The sequence below is a fragment of the Callorhinus ursinus genome, unplaced genomic scaffold (assembly GCF_003265705.2).
Source record: "Callorhinus ursinus isolate GAN/ISIS: 27379988/994484 unplaced genomic scaffold, GSC_fseal_2.0 scaffold5, whole genome shotgun sequence".
Lineage (NCBI taxonomy): Eukaryota > Metazoa > Chordata > Mammalia > Carnivora > Otariidae > Callorhinus > Callorhinus ursinus.
In genome coordinates, this window is record NW_027397067.1 from 83,384,955 (window position 1) to 83,408,029 (window position 23,075).

Here is a 23,075-nt window from a genome sequence, read left to right on the forward strand (position 1 = left end):
TATCTTTCGCCAGAGAAGTGACGGGTCCTGACATGCCCTATACTTGACACAGGTGGATTGTACTGATACCACCAGCAAGGCATGAAAGCACCCATGCCCCTACACCTTCAGAGCTCTGTGTGTTACAGGATACCCTTTACTAATTGATCAGGAGGTGGTATGTTTTTATTTGAAACTGGCACATTTAGCCTTTTCCAGGCTCTCCTCATTGTACTTCCCTTTATTGGGAACTGTCAGCTCATGTCCTCTGGTCGCTGATTTGTTGTAGATCCTTATAGCAAAATCATTCATCTCCCTTCACCCACAAAAAGGTGTTCCAGTCATTCCTTTTTTTATTGGGAAATGTCAGATTATACATAGTACACAGAAATAAAATTCTGGATGTTTTCTAAATTATAGAAAATTTGAGAACTAAGTGTCAAATTCTTGGTAGCAGTAAGGAAAAATAGGATAAAGATTTAAATGCATAAAATGTAAAAACGTCTAAATAAAAATTAAAAAATCCAAAATAAGTGTGGTATATGTTGCTGATCAGTCAGAGATGGGCAGTTAATGGCTGAGAAGGCTATTAACAGGGTGAAGGGACCCCAAAGGTCATTTTGGTGCCTGATGCCACTTCCCAAAAACATAGACTGCCCATATGTTCCAGCAGGTTCTGTGCTACCTCCTGGTCTCTGGAGAGGTAGGTGACAAAAATGCATGGTCCAGGGAGCCTCCCCAGGGAGAAGGGCACTGAAGCTCACCTTTCAGCTCCATGGATACCTGAGCCTGTACACACACCAATGGGTCAATGGCAGCTGATAGGAAGAAAAGGCAGAATGATATTAAGTACACTTCATTTAAGAAGGTTGAAAAGTGAACTATACATTTTGCAGATTTCCCCAATAACCCTAGATTTGGTGGATTTATCAATCCAGAATGACTTGTACTGTATCACTTACGTTGTCCTGTGATATACTGTCTTTCCAAACAAGTATTTCTGTATATTGTATTTAACTGAACTCTTATTCTCGTCTCAACTGGAACGTGACTATTTCTTATTCTAGCTCTTTCACAGGATTAGGAATTGTGCCCTCAACAGTGGTGAGCTCTGAAGGGCAGTCAAGGAGTCAGACGCCAGCTATAGACTCAGCCAGCAAGGGCTGTTGGCTTCCCTCTGTGGGGATTTTCGAGCTAGCACCTCGCCGGTGCCAGCTGCTCTCTGCAGTAACACTTCTATTGATCTGCAGTTTGGCTCTAGTGATTTCAGCTACTGTCTGCAGTAACATCGGAGGGATTTCAGCTCCTCTGAATCGCACCATGAGCTTGGCTTCTACAGCATCTCCTCAGAGGTTTCAGCCATCTCTGAAGTAATACCTCAGCGAGTTCACCTCCTCTCTAGCATCTACCTTAGTGATCCCAAGTCCTGTTTTTCCTTCAATTGCCTTAGCTCCTGTTGTCCCAGCTGCTCTGCAGTACACATCAGTGATGTCAGTTCCTTTCAGGAGCCCATCTCCTCTGTGCAGTACACCTGCTACCTCAGCTTCCAGAGTTTCACCTGTGATGCTGGCTCCGCTCACCTGTATCACAGAGAGGGGAAAACAAGCTTTTATCTGCATCAGTGTATTGCTGTGGACTTACAGGTCAACACTACAGTCCTTCATTTCTCCCAAGAAGCTGATGTTTTTGAGAGGAAAAAACCTCTTAAAAATTATGAATAAACCAGATTCATTACAGTACATGAAAATGGATACTAGACACTCTTGCAATCAGGAGTAAAAAATAAAAACCTCAAACAGAAATGGGAATTTTAAATAATAAAAAAGCTATTTGAATTTGAGAATTTTAGGTTTTAAGACTATGTACCAAAGAACTGTCTTTTGAGTAATACAGCAGCTATGAGGTCTGGGCTCTGCATGCAGAGCGCCCCTCCAACCCACATGGGGTCTGGAGGCCCAAGGCATCCCATGATTTCTGGGGCACAAGGTCTCTAAGTCATAAGGGTGGGTTTTGAGGCAAAGACCCATTTTTGAGTCGAATTTTCACTGAAAGAGTTAGGACATCCCTTCTGATCCTGAATGAAGTTCAAACACCAGATGAAGTGTTTTCTAAGTTTACATCATTTCTCACTAATTAATCCTTAGATTTTTCCTTTGTTCACACAAAACAAGTGGCTCCACACACTTAGGATTTCTAACCATATTACTTGATGACAATCTTTTTTTATATCATTTTATCCACACAACACTTTAGTGGTCTAACAGAATACTGCAAATAATCCAATTCAAATTTATGTGCAATAATTAGCATAACTGTTTTTAGGAAAGGCATGTCATGTTCTAAGAAAAAACTTTATTTAGAATGTAAGAAATCCTTAAATCTTAACTTCCTTCAGTTTCTTACTTCAAATAGATGGTCTCATGTTAAGGAATGAATGATGGCTGTCTTTACCAAAATTCACTACAATTGTGTGATTACTGTGCAACAGAACTTCAGGATGTGGGGGTAAACAAAACAGGCATCCTCTGGTTTTTCCACAGGAACATGTGCTTGGGACACTGAATTGCCAGAGAACGGCACCCGGCAGAGTTGCCAGAAGCTTCTCCTGGGTGGGGGCTCCCGGGGGCCAGCAGGGGGTCACAGCTTCCTGTGCACCTTCTGGTGCTGGATCAGGTGCCCGTGCTGATTGAAGGCGCGGCCGCACTCGCCGCACTCGTAGGGCCGCTCGCCCGTGTGGATCCTCTGGTGCTGGATGAGCACCGAGTACTGGCTGAAGGCCTTGCCGCAGCGGCTGCACTCGTAGGGCCGCTCGCCGGTGTGGGTCCGCAGGTGCACGATCAGGGTCGCCTTCAGGCTGAAGGCCTTGCCGCACTGCGCACAGCGGAACGGCCTCTCGCCGGTGTGGATCCTCTCGTGCTGCACCAGGGACCGGCGGGCGCTGAAGGCGTGCCCGCACTCGCCGCACACGTAGGGCTTCTCCCCGGTGTGCACGCGCTGGTGCTGCGTCAGGTGCGAGTGCTGCACGAAGGCCTTTCCGCACGCGTAGCAGCCATACGGCTTCTCCTCCGTGTGGATGCGCTCGTGGTTCATGAGCGTCGAGCGGTGGCTGAAGGCCTTGCCGCACTCGCCGCACTCGTACGGCTTCTCGCCGGTGTGCACGTTGTGGTGCTGGATGAGCACCGAGCGGTCGCTGAAGGCGCGGCCGCACTCGCTGCACGTGTAGGGCTTCTCTCCTGTGTGCACGCGCTGGTGCTGCAGGAGCGTCCTCTTGACGCTGAAGGCGCGGCCGCACTGCGTGCACTCGTGCGGCTTCTCCCCGGTGTGCACGCGCTGGTGGCTGCGCAGAACCGTGCTGTGGTTGAAGGCCTTCCCGCACAGCGGGCACACGTACGGCCGCTCGCCGGTGTGGATCCGTTGGTGCTGGATGAGGTGCGAGAGCTGCGTGAACGCCTTCCGGCACTCCAGACACTCGTGGGGCTTCTCCCCCGTGTGGATCTTATGATGCTGAGCGAGATCCGAGCTCACCCGAAAGGCCTTTCCGCATTCGTTACACTCGTAGGGCTTCTCGCCCGTGTGGATTCTCCTGTGTTTGCTGAGGACGGAGCTCTGGCTGAAGGCCTTCCCACAAACGCCGCACACGTAGGGCTTCTCTCCGGTGTGGGTTCTCTGATGCTGCAGCAGATGGGAGCTCCGGCCAAAGCATTTCCCACACTCGGTGCACCTGTAGGGTCTCTCACCACTGGGAACAGCCTGATGCTGAGGGAGAGGCACACTCTGGCTCAAGACCTGGGCTTCAGGCCCGCCGACGGGACTTGGACTCACACAGAAGCTCTGATCACGTTCATAACGTCTTTGATCAATCCATCCTGTGGATGTTTCCCCCAGAATCACTGATACTTCCTCTGAAATAAATGGCTTCAGACTCAAATCCCTATTTTGGTTCTCTCCCTTGTTTTCATATTCTGAAACAACAAATCCAAAGTAAAAATGTTAACTGCTAACCCACTCAAAACAGCAAAGCAAGTGTAACCAGAGGTAGCCAGCAGGGCTGTGGTCCCTGAATGCACCTGGTTGTGTGAGCTGCAGAGGAGCAGAAAACTCACATCTGTGTCCAGTAACTAGAAACGTGCCCAGGCGGACAGGGCAGTTTGAGAGGCAGGTGTCAACGGACATAAGGCACACAGCAGCTGGTGGCAGCCCATTACTGCCCAAGTCCCACTCTCCCTGGAGTCTTTGTTTTTTAAAATTTTATTTATTCGAGAGAACAAGAGGGGAGAGGGAGAGGCAGACTCCCCACTGAGCAGGGAGCCCGATGTGGGGCTCGATCCCAGGACCCTGAGATCATGACCTGACCTGAGGGCAGATGCTTCACTGACTGAGTCACCCAGGCGTTCCTCTCTGGAATCTTTATGTACAGGGCTTCCAGAGGCCATCATCTAACCCTAAACCCACCCAGGGCTGCAGAGAGCCTTGTTGGGCTGACAGCAACACCTAGTGTGGAGCTGGTAGAAGTGTGAGCTCTTGTGTGCACATCCAACAGACACAGGAAGAGAAGACTTGTATGTGGGGGAGTGTGACCTCCTCTTTGTGGAGAATGCACTGGGAAAAGGAGAGACACAATGGGAGTCTTGCCACATCTAGGCTGGAATGTGGCCTGCAGGGCAGCAGGAAGTATTGCAGAGAAGGCTGGGGTAGATGTTTTTAGTATCAGGTTGGGGACTCTCTGGGCTGTGAGTGCGGGAGGACGGGGTGTGTTGATTACTTTTTTTTGGAGAGCTCTATGGCCAATGTGGGACTTGAACTCATGACCCTGAGATCAAAAGCTGCATGCTCTACCATCTGAGCCATTCAGGCTCTCCAAAGAACAAGTGTTTAGGAGTTCAAGACATTGAGATGACAAGATGCCGGTCAGAAGACCAAGACTTCTCGAGGGGCTTCATCAGGGATGTTGTGAGAGGACGGGCTAGTCTCATGGAGTGATCTTTATCACTGTCACCCAACAGGTGGAGCGGATGCCATATCAGGGCCAGAAGCAAGAGGTTGACTGCATGACAGCAGCCAGGCCTCCTCGTGAACTCTCAAGTGCCCAATCTCAGCGCTGCAGCTTAGGAGGCCAACTCCAAACACCTTGCTGCCACCCCCAGCTTCCCAAAGACCTCTGCCAGGAACAGCATTAAAAACTGTTGCACTTTGACATTCCAGAATTCAAAGCCTTCTAGGCAGAGGAAGATCTGAGAGAATTCTCACAGACACACTCAAGGTCTATGACAGGTAGTGAGGGGTCAGCAGCCCAAGGGGAAATTTACAAATGCTGATCCAGCAATATTGAGATCAGGAGCTAGGATGGCATCCAAATGTGCATGTGCGCATATGTGTTGACTGCTTCTTTGCTCCCCCTTCTCTCCAGGGTAGGTGGAGTAACTTATTTCATTGGTTCATGTGCGTAAGAATTGGGCATTCTCAGCTCAGGGAACCATATTCTGCTCTGCTCCTTCACGTTCAGAGGCAGTCCCCAGCATGGGGGCCTGTGGTGGTCCTTCACTGCCTCAATCAGGTGGCAAGTAGGTCTCATTCTGTGGTTATTAGAAAGCATGCTGAATAGCACCCATTTTCCAACTGTGTTCTATCTAGAATAAGGATACTGTCAAACCCCCCACACCTTGCTGGTAACAGCATTACTGAGAGATAAGCTTCACTCTTTAATTAGTTCCTAACTTGGTCTGGGGAGACAGATGCGATATAATGGGCCACCTGGAACCCCCAACATGGACCCTTGAAAAGTAAGATTCAGAAGCCAAGTAGTCCCGAGGCCCTGGGTGGCTCAGTCGGTAAGCATCTGCCTTCAGCTCAGGTCATGATCCCAGGGTCCTGGGATCGAGCCACATATCAGGCTCCCTGCTCGGCAGGAGCCTGCTTCTCCCTCTCCCACTCTCCCTGCTTGTGTTCCCTCTCTCGCTGTGTCTCTGTCAAATAAATAAAATCTTAAAAAAAAAAAAAAAAAGCCAAGTAGTCCCTCCACAAAGCCAAGGGACCTTCTAAGATGGGACTTCTGACTGGCGTTCGGAGAAAGATTTGGGCCAAGGTGGTCAATAAATAAAATATGCTTGTTTTGATCTGTGTTGCCTTTTGACAGCTAGGTACCTTGGAGGGGCAAAGACATACCAAATGCTCATACTTCTTGCAGAAGTTGGTGGCAGCCAGATGGAAGGAAACCCTCAACAGCTGATCATCTGAGAAGCCGCAGGAGTGGGAAGTGGGAGACTCCCCTGAGTGAGGGGCCTCCTTGTAGAGGGGGAGTCCTGCTCCAGGCTTGAACTGGCTCTTCACACCCACCCTGAGATTCAGCTGCACCCAGACACAGACACTCTGACTCCTCCATCTCCCAGTGCTCTCCAGGCTCAGGTGGGTGCTCTGCTTGCTGCCAGACCTTGCCCTCTAGATGGCCCACCAGCACATCCACGTCAAGAGTCCGAAAGAGAACTTGGCTCTTCCTTCCTCCTAGAATAAGCCCCTACCTCTTGTGGCTGGTGGGCCTTCAGGATCCACGTCTCTTTTTTGATCCCTTATCGTCCTCTTTCCCCACCAGTGTCCAAGCCCTTGTTCCTATTAGACCACCATGTGACAGCTTACCGTTTTAAAAAAATTTTTTTAAAGATTCATTTATTTTTGAGAGAAAGAGGGAGAGAGAGAGAGGCCGAGGGGCAGAGAGTCATAAGCAGACTCCGTGCTGAGTGTAGAGCCTGATGTGGGGCTCGATCCCAAGACTCATGAGATTGTGACCTGAGTTGAAACCAAGAGTCAGATGCTTAACCGACTGCGCCACCCAGGTGCCCTGGGACAGCGTACTGTCCCGTGTCCCTCTGCCCCAGCACTGCCTGCTCATCATGGCACTGGAGAGCTCCTCACCATGACCAACAGAAGCACATAAACCCCAGTCTGACATACAAAGTCGGGGGGATACACTGACCAATTCCATGTCCCTTTTACTGTTAATATCACCATTATTATACATTATGTAAAACAATCTATATTATTATACTACTTATTAATTATGTATTAACTGAATTCCCCCAGGAGGGAGAAAGCTGGAAAGAATATCACTTCCACCCTAACAGCAAGAAAAAGTCAGGTAATCTATAAAATTGTAACTTTCGGGGCACCTGGGTGGCTCAGTCATTAAGCGTCTGCCTTTGGCTCAGGTCATGATCCCAGGGTCCTGGGATCGAGCCCCGCATCAGGCTCCCTCTCCCACTCCCCCTGCTTGTTCCCTCTCTCGCTGTGTCTCTGTCAAATAAATAAAAAAATTATTTATAAAATTGTAACTTTCTTGAATCTATCATAGAGCCAAGGTCATGGTGGCAACCAAACGACCTGAACCCTAAGGAGAAACAGGTGTGTCCTGGGGAGACAACCGCACTGATGATGGAAGGGAGGGAGATAAGAGGAAGATGGAAGACAGGCTACCACCCAAGCAAGGAAGAAGCACCTGGCTAAAACATTAATGATTTCCAAAGAACCCCGGGGAGGTCCAGACACAGGGGCTCATGTCCCCCTGGGAGCAGGTCCAGAAGAAGCCTCTTTTGGTGGCTTAGGCCTACAAGAGGAGAACAAAAGCACCCACATGAACCCTTCTCTACAGAACAAAAGCTGCAAGTCACTGTGCAAGGGAAAGCAAACTTCTCATTCTAAGGCACAGATAAAAATCCCAATGGCTGGGAAGGGAAAAGAAAACTATCTTCTACTCCTGAGGGAGAGGCAGGAAATGATCATAAGCCCAGCAGTGAGAAGTCTGCTTCACCCAGGGGAAGGGCTTTGACCCAGGAATACAAACCTGCCTAAAACTGAGGATGGACGAGGACAGTGGAACATTCTCTCATTTCTCCCTGCCCCTGCCCCAAAGGCCAGCAAGCCCTGAGTAACCAGCAACTGCCTACTACTGCTTGGGTGGGGTCAAGAGTATAGGAGAAAACCCTCTCCTGTAGGCAAACCTGGAAGACTGAGTCCTCACCCTACGCACAAGGAAGTGCCACAGGCATGGGAACCTAGTGGTGCACTGAAGGCAATTCTGGGAACAACAGAGCCCAGCCCATCTCCTGACTAGATTGACTCAGGCTTTCATACTATCAGCCTATTAGGACAGGTTACATTTCCAGACAGATATACTATCTACCTCTATCTCTACTGTCCCAATTAATGATAGCTGACATTCAATAAAAAATTATGAGACACCCAAGAGAAAGAAGACTGCGTGTGTGTGTGTACATGTACACACACATAGTCAAGAGCCTAAGTGATCAACAGAACTAGAATTAGAGATGACCCATATGCTGGAACAATGTGAATGATCAGATGGGGAATTTAAGCAGAGAGATACTGTAAGAGTCCAAATGGAAATGCTAGATGTAAAAAACACAGCAACACAAGAATGCCTCTAATGTGCTCATCAGTGGACCCAACCCAGCTAAGACCAGTGAGCTTAAAAACAGGTCAACAGAAATTACCCAAAAAAACCCACAACGACAGGGTGGCTCAGATGGTTAAGCATCTGCCTTTGGCTCAGGTCATGATCCCAGGGTCCTGGGATCAAGCCCCATGTTGGGCTCCCTGCTCAGTGGGGAGTCTGCTTCTCCCTCTGCCTGCTGCTCCCCCGGCTTGTGCTTGCTCTCTCTCAAATAAATAAGTAAATCTTTAAAAAAGAAAAAAAGAAAAGAAAGAAAGAGAGACAGAAATGTATGAAACAAAAAATAAAACCAGTATGGGTCAATATCAAATGGCCTAACCTGCAAGTAGTTGGAATTGCAGAAGAGAAAGAGAACAGGAAGCAAAAATATCTGAAAAGATAATGGCTGAGATTTTTCTAAAAATAATGGAAGACATCAAAAGATCCAAGATATCAGAATCACAAACATGTTATTTTAAAATACCACTTAGATACATCATATTCAAACTGCTAAAAACCAAAGAGAAAATCTTAGAGGCAGTTTGAAGAAAAACACACAGGACACAGAGGAACGAATGTAAAGAGTTATAGTGGACTCATCATCAGAAACAAGCCAAAGACAATGGACTGACATCCTTAAAGTGCAGAAAAGAAAAAACTTGTCAATTTACAAACACCACTGGAGAAAACACCCAACAATCAAATCCAAACTAATGTTAAAGGGAATTCTTCAGGCTGCAGAAATATACCTGACAGAAAGTTGGATTTACACAAGGAAATAAAGGCTTTTGGAAATGGTTAAAATGAAAGTAAATATACAAGACTATGTAAAAAAGGTTTTCTAAATCACTCTAAAAGAGAACTGTCCAAAGCAAAAATAGTTATGTGCTGGGGAACAACTCTTGATCTTGGGGTGGCGAGTTCAAGCCCCATGTTGTATGTAGAGATCACTTAAATAAATAAACTTAAAAAAATAGTGATGCACTGTGGGTTTCTAACATATGCAGGAGAACTTATGACGACACGATCACAGAATCTGGGACAGAGGAACAGGGCTGTAAAAATGTTTGTTGTGTCTTTGCGTTCCCCCTCCCCCAAATGTACACGTTGAAGCCCTAACCCCTCATGTAATATTTGGTGGTGGGGCCTTTGGGAGGTGATTGGGGTTAGACAAGGTCACTAGGGTAAGGCCGCCACGATGGGATTAGTGCCCGGTAAGAAGAGACACCAGCAAGCTTACTCGCTTCCCACCTCCCCCCACCCCACACTCACAGGCACACAAAGAGGCCATGTGAGCACCAGAAAGTGGCTGTCTGCAAGCAAGGAAGAAAGCCCTCACCACAAACTCCACTGCACTTTTGTCTTGGACTTCTAGCCTCCAGAACTGTGAGAACAAAATTTTTGATGTTTAAGTCACTCCATCAATGGCCTTTTGTTATGGCAGCCTGAGCGGACTAATACAGAAGCCTACTGTTCTAAGTCTTATGCTACCTATGAAATGGTGTTGACGTTTTTGGAAGGTAAACGATGGTGAGAGATGTGTATTGTAAACCCCAGAGCAGTCACTAAACATCCGTGGTTTGTTTCCTCTTCTCTTTCTCCTTTAAAAAAAAATCAAGTTACTTTTCATGATTCTCTTTTATCTCCTTTGTTGGCTTCTTAGTTATAACACTTCTTTTGATTATGATGTAGTTTAGTGTAATTTTATTCATTTATTAGGTAGAGGGTTCCTTGAGTTTCTTAGATCTGTGAAGTTTTTATACTTTTCAACAAATTTGGAAAATTTTCAACCATCATTTCTTAGAATATTTTTTCTGACCCTCCCATCCCTCCTTTGTTGGCTTCAGCTACATGTATTAGGCTATTTCAGATTGTCCCACAGTTCCCTGATTTCCTGTAGTCTTTTTTTCCTTCTGCTTTTCAGTAGTTTCAAAATGAATTTGTTTTCACTAATCTTTTCTTATGCATTATCTACTCTGCCACTAATTTTACGCACTGAACTCCTCATCTCAGACATTGTTGTTTTCATCTCTAGAAATCAGATCTGGGGGGCGCCTAGGTGGCTCAGTCCTTAGGCGTCTACCTTCGGCTCAGGTCATGGTCCCGGGGTCCTGGGATCGAGCCCCGCATTGGGCTCCTTGCTCCACGGGAAGCCTGCTTGTCCCTCTCCCACTCCCCCTGCTTGTGTTCCTTCTCTCACTGTGTCTCTATCAATAAAGAAAAAAAATCAGATCTGGGTCTTTCACATATCTTCCATGCTTCTACTTAATATGCTCAGTATTCCCTCTAGTCCTTGAACATATGGAATAAATTTATTTTAATATCCTTGTCTCCCAATTCTATCACTGATGTCATTTCTGGTCAGTTTAACAGGACTGTTTTTTCTTTTAATTATGGTTGTATTTTCTTACTTCTTTGGATGTCTGGTAACTTTTTATTTGATGTCAGATGTTATGAATTTTACCTTGTTTGATGCTGGGTATTTTTTATTTTAGAAATATTCTTGAGCTTGGGGTGCCTGGGTGGCACTGCTGGTTAAATGTCCGACTTGGTTTTAGCTCAGGCTGTGATCTCAGGGTTGTGAGACTGAGATCTGTGTTAGGCTCCTAGCTCAGTGCAGAGTCTGCTTTAGTTTCTCTCTCCCTGTTCCTCCCCCTGCTCTTTCTCTCTCTCAAAAATAAATAAATCTTAAAAAAAAAAAAGAAGAAATATTCTACAGCTTAAGTATTCTTGGTTAAGTTACTTTGAAGTAGCATGTATGGTTCTTGCCTTTCAACTTTGTCAGATCAGACCAGAGTAGTGGTTAGGGCTCTTTTCCCCCCCTAGTTAGCTCTCTAATTGATGATCCTGTGAGTTACAGGTTTCCCACTCTTGCTGTTGGGAGCAGACAGCATTCCCGGCCTCTGTGAGCACTGGACACTGTATTTACTAGCCCATAGTTCTGTAGCTATATGGCACAAGTGAGTTCTCTCCTCAATCTATCACAAGGCTGAAATAACGTGTTAGTCTGAATTCTTGTGTGAAGGATCCAGGCAATAAATGTACTTCAAAGCTCTTTCTTACTGTTGTCAAAATTTAGCCCCTTGTAGCTATGGGACTAAGATGCCTGTTTCCTTGCCACTCTCAGCTCCTAATTGCTACCTGCATTCCTTGCCATGTGGCCCCACCCCCTTCAAGGCAGCAATGGTGCATCAAATCCTTCCCATTCTGACTTCTGTCTCTGACCTCCAGACCCATATTTAGAGGGTTCTCCATCCCTTAAAAGCAAAAGCTTAACATAACATAATCATAAGAGTAAAACCCATATTCACAATCCTGGGGATTATGCAGTAGGGCACGTACATCATGGGGCAGTGGTCTGGGAGGTTGTGTGTGCCAAGAAAGAGAGCTCTGGTCTCTCTTCTTCTTTTTTTTTTTTAAGATTTATTTATTTATTTATTTGAGAGAACAAGAATGAGAGAGAGAGAGAGAGCACATGAGAGGGGGGAGGGGTAGAGGGAGAAGCAGGCTCCTCGCTGAGCAGAGAGCCTGATGTGGGACTCGATCCCGGGACTCCAAGATCATGACCTGAGCCGAAGGCAGTCACTTAACCAACTGAGCCACCCAGGCGCCTCTCTCTTCCTCTTCTTAAAAAGACACTAATCTGGGGTGCCTGAGTGGCTCAGTCATTAAGTGTCTGCCTTCGGCTCAGCTCATGATCCCAAGGTCCGGGGATCGAGCCCCACATCGGGCTCCCTGCTCAGCGGGAAGCCTGCTTCTCCCTCCCCCACTCCCCCTGCTTGCGTTCCCTCTCTCGCTGTGTCTTTCTCTGTCGAATAAATAAAATCTTAAAAAAAAAAAAAGACACTAATCCTAGCAAATCAAGGCCCTACTCTTATTACCTCACTTAACCTTAATTACTTCCATAAAGGCTCCATCACCAATACATTCGCATTGGGGTTTAGGGCTTCCTCAGATAAATGGGAGAGGGGCACAAACATTCTATTATGAAGACCATCTTAAATCCTGGCTACTGTAGCTGCCACTCCTTCTAAAGAGGGGGCTCTTTCCTGGCATTTGACTGTTTCCTTGCAAGTGCTAATACTCAAGGGCTCTCCCTGCAGATCTCCAGAGTTCTCTTTGTCAAATGGACTCTTCTGTGGGACTTCTAGCCTCCCTGGTGTCTCTGGACTCCTGGCTATGTGTCCTCAAGTCTGGGAGACCACTGCGCTCTGCCAGAGTTCCCCTCCCTGCACTGTAATCTTCAAGCTGTGAGCTGGGGCAACTGTAGAGATCACCCCTTTGTTTCCTGTCTCTCGGGGATTAATTTCCTTCACTGATTGATTTCCACTGAGAGAATGATGCCCAACACCTTGAGAGCTGTGTTTTCATGTATCTTGTCGTTTTTACATTGTTTTTTCAATAGTTTTATCTCAGAAATTTGTATCTTTAACCAATAACTTAATTAGGCATATTTCCAACATTTTTATAATTTCATGGTACCTGGTCTTCTTCAATTTGCTTTCCTCTCTCAACACTGTGTTTCTGATTCATCATATCGTTCCTTAGCAGTTATTAAACCATTTTCACTACAACACGTTCTTTCCTATTAAAACACCAGTTTATTCTGTCTATTCTACTGCTGATGGACATTGGGTCATTCCCAATTTTTTCTATCATGAAGCATGCTTTTTTTTTTTTAAAGATTTTATTTATTTATTCATAAGAAAGAGAGAGAGAGGCAGAGGGAGAAGCAGGCTCCCCGCGGAGCAGGGAGCCTGATGCGGGACTCGACCCCAGGACCCTGGGATCATGACCTGAACTGAAGGCAGATGCTTAACCATCTGAGCCACCCAGGCGCCCCATGAAGCATGCTTCTACTAAGATTCTTGTGTATGTTTCTTGGTGCTTACAAACAAACATCCTTACTATATACAAAAGAGTGGAACATTTGACATAGGGACCTGTATTTTCAACTTTGTTAGATAATGCCAAACTGGTTTCTAAGGTGAGTGTGCATATTTACATCCTCGTTCACTCTTGATAGCCAGATCCTTCCACTGTTTTCTTCATTCTGAAGGTGTTAACATGGTAAATCATTATGGTTTTGATTTCCATTTTACTGATGAATAATGAGGCCAAGCATGTTCTCACATTTATTGGCCCTTTGGTTTTCCTCCTCCGTCAGAACTTGTTCAAGTTTTGTGCCCATTTTTCCTATTGGATATTTGTTTATTTTTTTTCTCTTCAGAACAATTATTAAGTGTATACTGTTTCAAAAATGGTAACACTGATAGGTTCTTCATTAAAAAAATCTGGGTTTAGGGTGCCTGGATGGCTCAGATGGTTAAGCGTCTGCCTTTGGCTCAGGTCATGACCCAGGGTCCTGGGATCGAGTCCCACATCGGGCTCCCTGCTCCACGGGGAGCCTGCTTCTCCCTCTGCCTCTCTCTCTCTCTCTTATGAATAAATAAATAAAATCTAAAAAAAGTTAAAAAATAATAAAAAATTTGGGTTTACTTCCATCTATTTAGTAAAATTTTTATACATCTTATTTTTTTTAAACTGGGAAATAGTTTGTGTTTTGACTTATAAAGCCTCATTGTCATAGAATAAAGCTAGTAAATCAAAGCCAAAGAAATAATTACCCATTTGCACTGAAAAATATCATTTCTACTGTTTGAAGTTTCCTGAATAGGTAGTTTCTTCCCTGATGCCAAAGTAACAAGATGAGCAAGATGACTTTAATAAGTTAAAAACTAACTGTACAGGAGGTTACTCACTCAATCATCCATGGCATCAAATCAACGCATGATCAAACTTTCATGTTCACAGACAGACTCAAGTTGCTGTCAGTGCCAGCGCCAGGCCATCCTGTGCCCGCGTGGTGCAAGAGATGGCCTAAGCAGAGCCCTCACTTTCAGAATCATGGCTTCAGTTGTTTCAAGGACAGACTAGGGAAGAATGTTTTACATGTGACAAGACAAAGGGAAAAAAACAATTCCGCTGAAACAAATTTTTAATTTAGAAAACCCCTCCCAACAGTTTTGTAGAGATTGTATGTGTTGTGTAACAAGAACATTTTCTGCATCAGAGCACCCCAGGAAATTTCTTTACATTCTGGTGAATCATGAGCATTAACACCTGCAGGGATTGTATGGATTAAAAAGATGAGACATACACCTACCCCACGGACAGGGTGAACTGTCTTGTCGCATACGAACTGTCATGTGGTCATGTGTGTAGTTGTCTGCAAAAGGAAAAGAGAGTTGAAGAGACAACAAAACACTTCTCGGAGAGTAGTGCAATTCACTGAGTTAAGCCTCTGCCAGAAGAGGCCCCAGGTGGAAGCTTCTCCTGCTATCACCTGTCAGTGCCCACAGCCACCCGGAACTGATTAACCCCAAGTCAAGGAGGGCCAGCTCCTTTCACTCACCTGAATGGCCACTCCCCAGGCCCCTAGACTCCTCAGCCCCTTGCCCATCCAGGACCCATGGCTCTTCTCCTCGCTCCAGCTGAGAGATCACATTGGGCTTTGATCCTGGAAGTCCTGCTCACGGGAGGGAAGGCCTTTTGTCACTACAGTATCTGTGAACACCCCCCACCCCGCCTGAGTGACCTGCAGGCATGAGACAGACAGGACTAACATTCCTCTAGAGCTGAATACCTGGAGGTGACCCCAAAAGCCCCAACACAGGGCCCCCACCCCTGGCCAAGCACATAGACACAGAAGAGGGCTGCTGAGGGGCCATACCCAGTGATACCACGTTCCCATAGGTCTCCATCATCACGTGTCGGTAGAGGCCCCGCTGAGCAGGGCCCAGGCGGTCCCATTCCTCCTGGGAGAGGAGCACGGCCACATCCTCAAAGGTCACCTTGGCCTGGAATGACAGGGGCTGCTGCAGGTTGGACTAAGTCTCCACATCTGAGATGGAGCAGTGTGGGGTGGGGGGAGTGGAGATGCCCTTGGTTAGAGGGTAGGGGAAGCACATGTGAACAGCTTGATGGGGGTGGGGGCAGTAACAGGAAGAGGCCACAGAATCTAATAGATGCAGTGACACTCAGGCTACCACCTGGAGCCCCGGACATGGGAGGGCTATGAGGAAATGTAGAGGCCTCGGGGCAGCTCACCTGGGGTCCTGCTGGTGGTGGCAGGAGCCTGGCCGCTGCCATCCCTGATCCTCTGAGGTTTCTGAGGAAGATGGAACTCAGAGGAGCCTGTGGGGCTGAGGAAGAGGTGGGAGCACATGAGGGGCCCAGCCTTGCCCTCACAGATCCTGAGTTCTGGGAGTCCGGCAGCCTCCCCACCCCCGCAACTCTTACCCCACAGTTCAGGAACCATGGTCCCTGGACTCTAACCATGAGGCCAGGAACATCCCCTTTGAGATGTTTGGGGACACCTGTGTACCCCAAGGCTCCAGCCACAAGGTTTTGTTCTCCAGACCCTGGGGTCCTCATGGTCAGCTGGGAGCTAACAAGGACTTGGAGCCATCTGCTCAGGCTCACAGTCCACGCACAAGGGCTGGTGCCAGAGTATTCACAAAGAGGCCAAGCCGTCATCAGGTCCAGTGTGCGTGCCAGGCCAGGCTGCCTCCAGAGATAATCTCCAGGGAAGACAGGCTGAGAATGGATGGTTTTGCTTGAGGTCCACACTCCAGGCCCTTCATATTTCACTTGATCGTAACTCCTATGGGTCTGCTGATGCCTCAGTCTCCCCTGGTTGTGCCATCGTGCTCTAGTGAGGCTGGGGCCATCAACCTGGTGGTAGCTCCACCAGGGACTGGCAACGGAGGCATGACATGGTTGATTCTGGTAGATTAAGTCCAGAGTCATCCAGGGATTTGGTCTGAGCACTATGGGGAGGCCTGGGGGTGGGCAGGTTCTGGAGACATATCAAGACAAATTAAGCTGAGGTGTCTGTCATATTCAAATTACTGGAAAAAACGGGGGGGGGCATTAAGACCTCTCCTAATGGGGGAACGGGGCTCACATCTTTTGGAGTGTCACAGGGGGTCTGCAACAGGGACACAGAAACCTAGCAGGCAGATCACGCTAGGAAAAATGGCACAAGATCACCTTGACAAACAGGATGCCTCACTGTGGACTGCCTAAAGGGAAGGCTTGGGGCCAGGAAGTCAGGAAGCACTACAACCCCATTTTCTTTGTAGAACATCAGATGTATGCGTATGTTTGCATAGAGAGCTTTTGGGAATATACACATGGAACTCCTCACTGCAGCTGCCTCTGAGGAACATGACAGTAGACTCGGGTAGAGAGAGGCTGGCCTCTCTCCATCCCTCTGTTCACCAAGAATGCCCATTCCTGCCAAATCTGTGTGTGGTTGTGTCAATGCAACAGAAATCTAATTCTAATTAGATTACAACTGGGATTCTAGTAGGAGTCTTAAAAGAGTAAAACTACCTTAACATTCATATGAACAACAGATGCTGGAAAACAGGTAAGAATAAGATTTGAAAGAATTGGGGGGAGGGGCTGCCTCACCAGGTCCCAGAACAACGATGAGAAAGTCACTGCCACCACCTGCTCTGCCTCCTGCCCTACTGATGGTGTACCGGACACCCACACGCTCTCAAGCAGCCCACAGACCTGCCATCTCTCGTGGTCAGTCATCTTCCCCGTGGCATTGTCCAGCTGCTTCCCCTGTGTGGTCTCCACCCTCCCCACCTACCCCAAAGCGCCCCTGGTCCAGGTCTTCCATGACCTCCGTGCGGCCAGATCCTTGTCCACTGTTGGCAGTGGTGACAGGTGGTCACCCTGTCCTCCTGCACCTCAGTCCCCACTAGGTCTCCTGGACATTGTGCCCTCAGCCAGGGCCTCCATCAATCCTCATCTGCATGAGAATTTGACCTTCATGGATAATCCAGCCCTGGTCCCCTGGGGACCTGGTGCAAGTAGGCAGTCATCTGCACTATGGCCCCACTGCAACTGGGCCAGGATTAGGAACTCCATTCAGGATCTCCCCAGTGGGTGCTGGAGACGGGTACGGCTGACCCCAGGAGGAATTTGGTTTTTTTTTTTTTTTTTAAGATTTATGTATTTGAGGGGTGCCTGGGTGGCTCAGTAGTTAAGCACCTGCCTTCGGCTCAGGTCATGATCCTGGGGTCCTGGGATTGAGCCCCGCAGGAAGCCTGCTTCTCCCTCTGCCTCTGCCCCTGCTTGTTCCCTCTCTCACTGTCTCCCTCCCTCTGTCAAATAAATAAATAAAAATCTAAAAAAAGAAAAAAAAAAGATTTATTTATTTGAGAGAGAGTGCACGCAAGTGTGCACAGGCAGGGGGAAGGGCAGAGCAAAAGAATCTTCAAGCAGACTCCACTTAGAGTGGAGCCTAACACAAGGCTTGATCTCATGACGCCGAGATCATGACCTGAGTCAAAACCAAGAGTCAGATGCTCAACAGACTGGGCCACCCAGCCACCCCTCCTCCTCACTCTTTCACTCCTAATCCACCCTCCAAATACACCCAGAACCCAGCCCTGTTGCAACAGGGTTGTGCACCTGCCCCTCCCCCCAGTGGTGGGAACAATGATTGTCCTTGGCTTTAAACCCTTCTTGGCCCCTCCACGGCTGCTCAGAACCCTTTCTGGGCTTCCCTTCTGCTAGGGAGGCTCCTGCCCTTTGGTTGGTGCTTGGCCATTTCACCCTCTCGCTGAGGCCCTTCCTGAACCCCAATCTTGAGGGCCTCTGTGTCATCCAGTCTCTTTCTCCCTCCGCGTCCCAGCAGAGCAGCCAGCAGCCCAAGGTTTGCTGAGGAAGTGAATGAAATTAAAGAGCTATGAGACCATACTTCACACTCTTTCTCCGGAAAGCAACCTGGCAGTATGCAGATGAAGCAGATATACCATTCAACAGTGGGTGCTCCCCTGGAATGGACGGACTCAAGGATGGTGCCACTGCCAATCCATAGTCCTTCCAGACAGGCCATGCACCCCGAAAGATCTAAGCTGTGCGAGACAGCCAATGGGTATGTGAAATGATGGAACGCAAAGAGCATGTCCATAACATCCTTTTTCAGAAACAATGCCCCCAGGGCCAAGAAGTGTGTGTATGTGCTTTCTCCTCACCTATAAAACAGGGAGATCACATCCCTCCTCTTCGGGCATCCAGAGGACAGCAAGAGGCAGAGTCAAATGCTGCGGTGCTCATTCAATTAGATTAACTCAAAAAAACCAGGCTGTCAGTATGAGTGAGGCATGGAGGTGGGTGGAGAGGGCAAAGGGGAAGATTCCTGGGGATGGGGGGCGGGGGGGAGTCCTAGAAAAGCACGGAAACCAAGGCTCTCTACCTAGAAGGACCCTCACACATTACCAAGTAAAAGCATACCAGGATGCTTGTTACTAGGGTCAGAAGGGTTGTGTCCTTCCAATATTCATATGGGGAAATCCTAATGCCCAGTGGGATAGTGTTAGGAGGTGAGTCCATTGGGAAATGCTTAGGTCTTGATGCTGGAGTCCTCACAATGGGATCAATACCCTTTTAAGAGACCTGACAGAGCTTCCTCACTCCTACCACGTGAGGACACAGCAAGAAGTCTGCAACCCGAAAAGGTCCTCCCTGATCTCAGACTTCCAGCCTCCAGAACTGTGAGAAATGTCTGTTGTTTTACAGGCTACCTAGTCTACAGTATTTTACCATAGCAGCCCAAAGGAACTAAGACACCTGTATTCTGATTAAAAAAAAAAAAAGATGAACAAAACAAATACAAAAAGTGGTACTAACTAGTTTTGTACAAGTCTGTGACCGCATGCAAAGATGTGCTAAAACTGTGGCCCTCAAACCTGACAACTGTCAGGCAGGTAAAAAGAGCCATCCAGGGCACCAAAACCGGCTTTTGGTAAGATACCCTCTCCTCCACCCTGACCCCCATGATTCTGATGCCCACCTCCAGGCTTTGCTCTGTGAGAAAAACACAGGAGTTGTTTTTGTTTGTTTGCTTTTTAAATAAGGGGAGGGAGGGGCAGAGAGAGGGGGAGAAAATCTTTTTTTTTTTAAACATTTTATTTATTTATTTGAGAGAGAGAGAATGAGAGCCAGAGAGCACGAGGGAAGAGGGTCAGAGGGAGAAGCAGACTCCCCGCTGAGCAGGGAGCCCGATGCGGGACTCGATCCCGGGGCTCCAGGATCATGACCTGAGCCGAAGGCAGTCGCTTAACCAACTCAGCCACCCAGGTGCCCCGAGGGGGAGAAAATCTTAAGCAGGCTCCACACTCAGCACAGAGCCCAAAGCGAGGCTCGATCTCACAACCCTGAGATCATGACCTGAGCCAAAAATCAAGAGTTAGACACTTAACCCAAACCAGGAGTTTCGACAGGAAGGGAGAATAGGTGGGCATGCCCAGTCCTGTTCAGATAACCCCAGAGCCAGAATCACCATCACTGAGTATCAGAGCAGACTGTGAAGAAGGCTATGCCACCCCCAACACATGGCCAAATACAAACCGCACCCGCCCTGGGGGTGCCTGCACCAGTGCCCACCCATCCATCAGCCACAGTCATTCTTCAGATGCAGGAATTTCATTTTTGGAAATCTCCTCAGGGAATAACCCAAACAAAACCAGAATAGATCAATGTTCTCAGCAGCACTGGATGCTTAACGGGAAAGAAGCCACACTGCAGTGAGACATTCTGTGCCAAGCAGGCTTTGGCTCTCGTGATGACTGAGCAGCCAGCAACAGACAGGAACTAAAGAAGGGACTGCAGAGACACAAAGAGCTTAGAATTTAACATTTATTATTATTTTGTTTTGTAAGCTAAGTTTTAGGAACTTAACGCCCTGGTTGAATTCCTCATGGGCTGGATGTAAAAGAGCTAGCAAGCCTATCCTCCAAAGACCTTGCCCACAGGGACAAGCTAGGACAGGCACTCCGAGTCCCTGGTCTGGGGTGGGTGGCTCCCAGGATCTTCCTCCCTCTGTCCTCACCATCCTCACCTATCGGTTTTCTTGCTGGAATACTCTGCCCTCCATGGTGGAAGCATCTTCAGAAGAGGCACCTCCAAGACACTTGTGAACACAAAGCACAACCCTGCAATCTTTTCTTTTCTTTTTTTTTTTTAAGATTTTATTTATTTATTTGACAGAGATATAGCGAGAAGGAACACAAGCAGGGGGAGTGGGAGAGGGAGAAGCCGACTTCTCACCAAGCAGGGAGCCTGTGGGGCCTGATCCCAGGACCCCGGGATCATGACCCGAGCCGAAGGCAGACGCTTAACGACTGAGCCACCCAGGCTCCCCAACAACCCTGCAATCTTCCATAGTGAAAGACTGCGCATCCAAACCAATAGCTTTCCTATACACCAGCAACACCTAGTCAGAAAATATACAGGGAAAAAGATGCTGTTCACAAATGACACAAGAAACAAGCTTAAAACAAACTTTAGAAATGACATGTAAATTCTCACTGTATCCACAAAATCAAGGTGCCTAGAGCCAAGTGGGCCTGGACGAAAAGGGGTGACACAGGAATGGGGCAGAGCAGGGCCAAGTCTATATAAACAAATGGAGAACAGAGGAGGCAATTCAAATTGCTGAGGAAAGATGATTCAGTAAATGGGGCTAGGGCCAGTTAAATGCTTTAGAAAAAGTAAAATTAGGCCTGTACATAAAGTTCAACACATCTCCCAGAAAGTAGAGCAAAAAGATTAGAAAAAAAAAAAAAAAGGCCCAGAAAAAAATTAGATCATATCAAATACTACAAGTCTAATGAATGAATAAGAGTTGAAATTTTAAAAGTACATTTTATAAAAAGAACTTGATGCAAATAGGTAAGTTTTTATTATTTCAGGTGGGAAGGGCCTTTCTAAGCAAAATACCAAAAGCAGAAATATGGGGACAGAGACTTCCAGATCTGCTGCATGAAAATTAAGACCGTATGCACATCAAAGCCGCCAAAATCCAGAATGGACCCAAAATCATGTAAGAATTTAATGCATGACAAAGGTGGTTTTCCAAATCAATGGAAAGATGAATTATTCAATAGGTGATGTTAGAAACAGCATCGTGAAAAAAAACGAAGCTGGAGTCCCCTCACCCCACACCAAAATAAATTCCAGATGGATCCAACATTGCACAAGTACCAGAGAAAAACAAGGGTTTATTTTTAAAAATAATCTTGGCAAGGGGAAAGCCCTTTAAAACATAACAAAGCTCAAAAGCCTTAGGAGTAAATATTTTACCATTAAAAACTTGAAATCTCTTCAAAAAACCCCAAACCAGAACAAAACACCGTAACTGGAGTCAAATGTCAGTCTGTGAAGAATATTTTCAACATATACGGAAAAGAGTATGAACTGGCAGATCACAAAGGAAATACAAAGGCGAAAAAACGGGGGGCAGCACCAAGGCACACGAAGAGTTTCAACCTCACCAGTCACCGGGGAACGGAAATTAAAACATTCATGTGACAACAATGCGGGGAGGGCGATCTTCGGGCCCCAGCCTCCCCTCACTCCACCTCCGGGCGCACCCTACGGGGACAGCGGGTGTGCAAAGCCGATGGAACGCACGGCCACGAAGACAGTTTTTACGTGAAAAATCTACAAGCATCGGCCAGTAGAGCACGGCCACCCCTCCGCCCCCGAGCTTCCCTTTCAGGCCAGAAGCGGAAAAAAGCGCACCCAAAATCCGGAAAAGGGTACAAAGCCAATCAGCCAGAGCCTCCCCTGCGCACCCTGGCAGGCTGCTCCCGACGACCACGCTCACTTTTTGTATTTCTCTCACATGTTTACATTTTAAGAAATGCATATTATTTTCTACTGAAATGTGAAAAAACAAGAAACTAGGGAAATATCTGCAAGCCATGTGAGAAAAGATTGGTCTCATTCATTAAGAAAGGGCTCTTACAAAGTAATAGGGAAAAGACAGCATGAATGTAACCAGGGAGGAAGAATGTAAAATGAGAAGTACTTTTGGCCGAAGAGACACCAACGCCGCCCGGACGCGGGGACGGCCGACTGCGAAGCGCGGAGGCGTTGCGGCCGCCGCGGGGCCCGGTGGGCTTCTCAGCCTCCGGCTCTGTTTTCGGGGGAGCCCTCGAGAGCGAGCCCGGGACACGCGGGTCGCTGACCGCCCTCCCCTGCGCAGTCGCGCCGGACCCTCTCGGCCGAGGCCCCGCGGCATCCCCGCAACTCCGGCCAGGGCTCGCAGTCCGCGGGGGAGGCGCCCGGGAGATGGGGACCGGTGTGGGGGGGTCTGGGCTGCCCCGCGGCCTGGGGGGAGGGAACCGGGGCGTGGCAGGGGCGGTGCGGTGAGGGCCCCGGGTCCCGGTCGCGGGGGGCCTGGGCGTGTCACGGGTGAGGGGAGGGGGGCCCGGGGCGTGGCAGGGCCCGAGGGGTGGGGGTCGGGAGAGGCCCGGAAGCGAGGAGCAGCCAGGGGACTGGGGTGTGGCGGGAGGCGGGGAGGCTGGGGGCTGAGAGAGGGGTCCGCGCAGGGAGAGGACGCCACTGCACGTCCGCAAAAGGGAACCGGCGCCAGGGGCGGGGGCAGAGCGTGCCCGCGGGGAAGTGCCTTGTCCGTGAGGAAAGCGACCCGGCTCCGGCTTCCGTGCGGGCAGGGGGTCCCCGTCGGCCAGTGCCCACACGCACCGCCAACTCACCTTCCACGCCGCAGGCTCACGCGCGAAGAGACTGACGCCCGCAACGCACTCAGACAAAGGGGGCGCCC

At 48.2% G+C, this 23,075-nt stretch overlaps 1 protein-coding gene across 7 annotated transcripts; it reads right to left on the reverse strand.

The window, feature by feature from the left end:
- Positions 1 to 202: 202 nt before the first annotated feature.
- On the reverse strand, positions 203 to 23,075 carry ZNF250 (zinc finger protein 250). 7 transcript variants are annotated; one of them, XR_003208071.2, is made up of 7 exons: positions 23,008 to 23,075; positions 15,530 to 15,624; positions 15,153 to 15,294; positions 14,835 to 14,948; positions 14,586 to 14,648; positions 2,383 to 3,941; positions 203 to 1,559 (listed from the first exon to the last, which is right to left on the reverse strand). XR_003208071.2 is itself a non-coding variant. In XM_025871394.2 (6 exons), the coding sequence occupies exons 2-6, from the start codon at positions 15,569 to 15,571 to the stop codon at positions 2,617 to 2,619; spliced, it is 1,671 nt and encodes a 556-aa protein (XP_025727179.2). In that variant the 5' UTR covers positions 15,572 to 15,624; positions 23,008 to 23,075; the 3' UTR covers positions 2,312 to 2,616. The 7 variants fall into 7 exon arrangements, 6 of the variants coding, with proteins under 6 accessions (XP_025727179.2, XP_025727176.2, XP_073749549.1 ...); XM_025871394.2 differs by lacking the exon at positions 203 to 1,559 and having other exon boundaries at positions 2,312 to 3,941; positions 15,153 to 15,279; XM_025871391.2 differs by lacking the exon at positions 203 to 1,559 and having other exon boundaries at positions 2,312 to 3,941.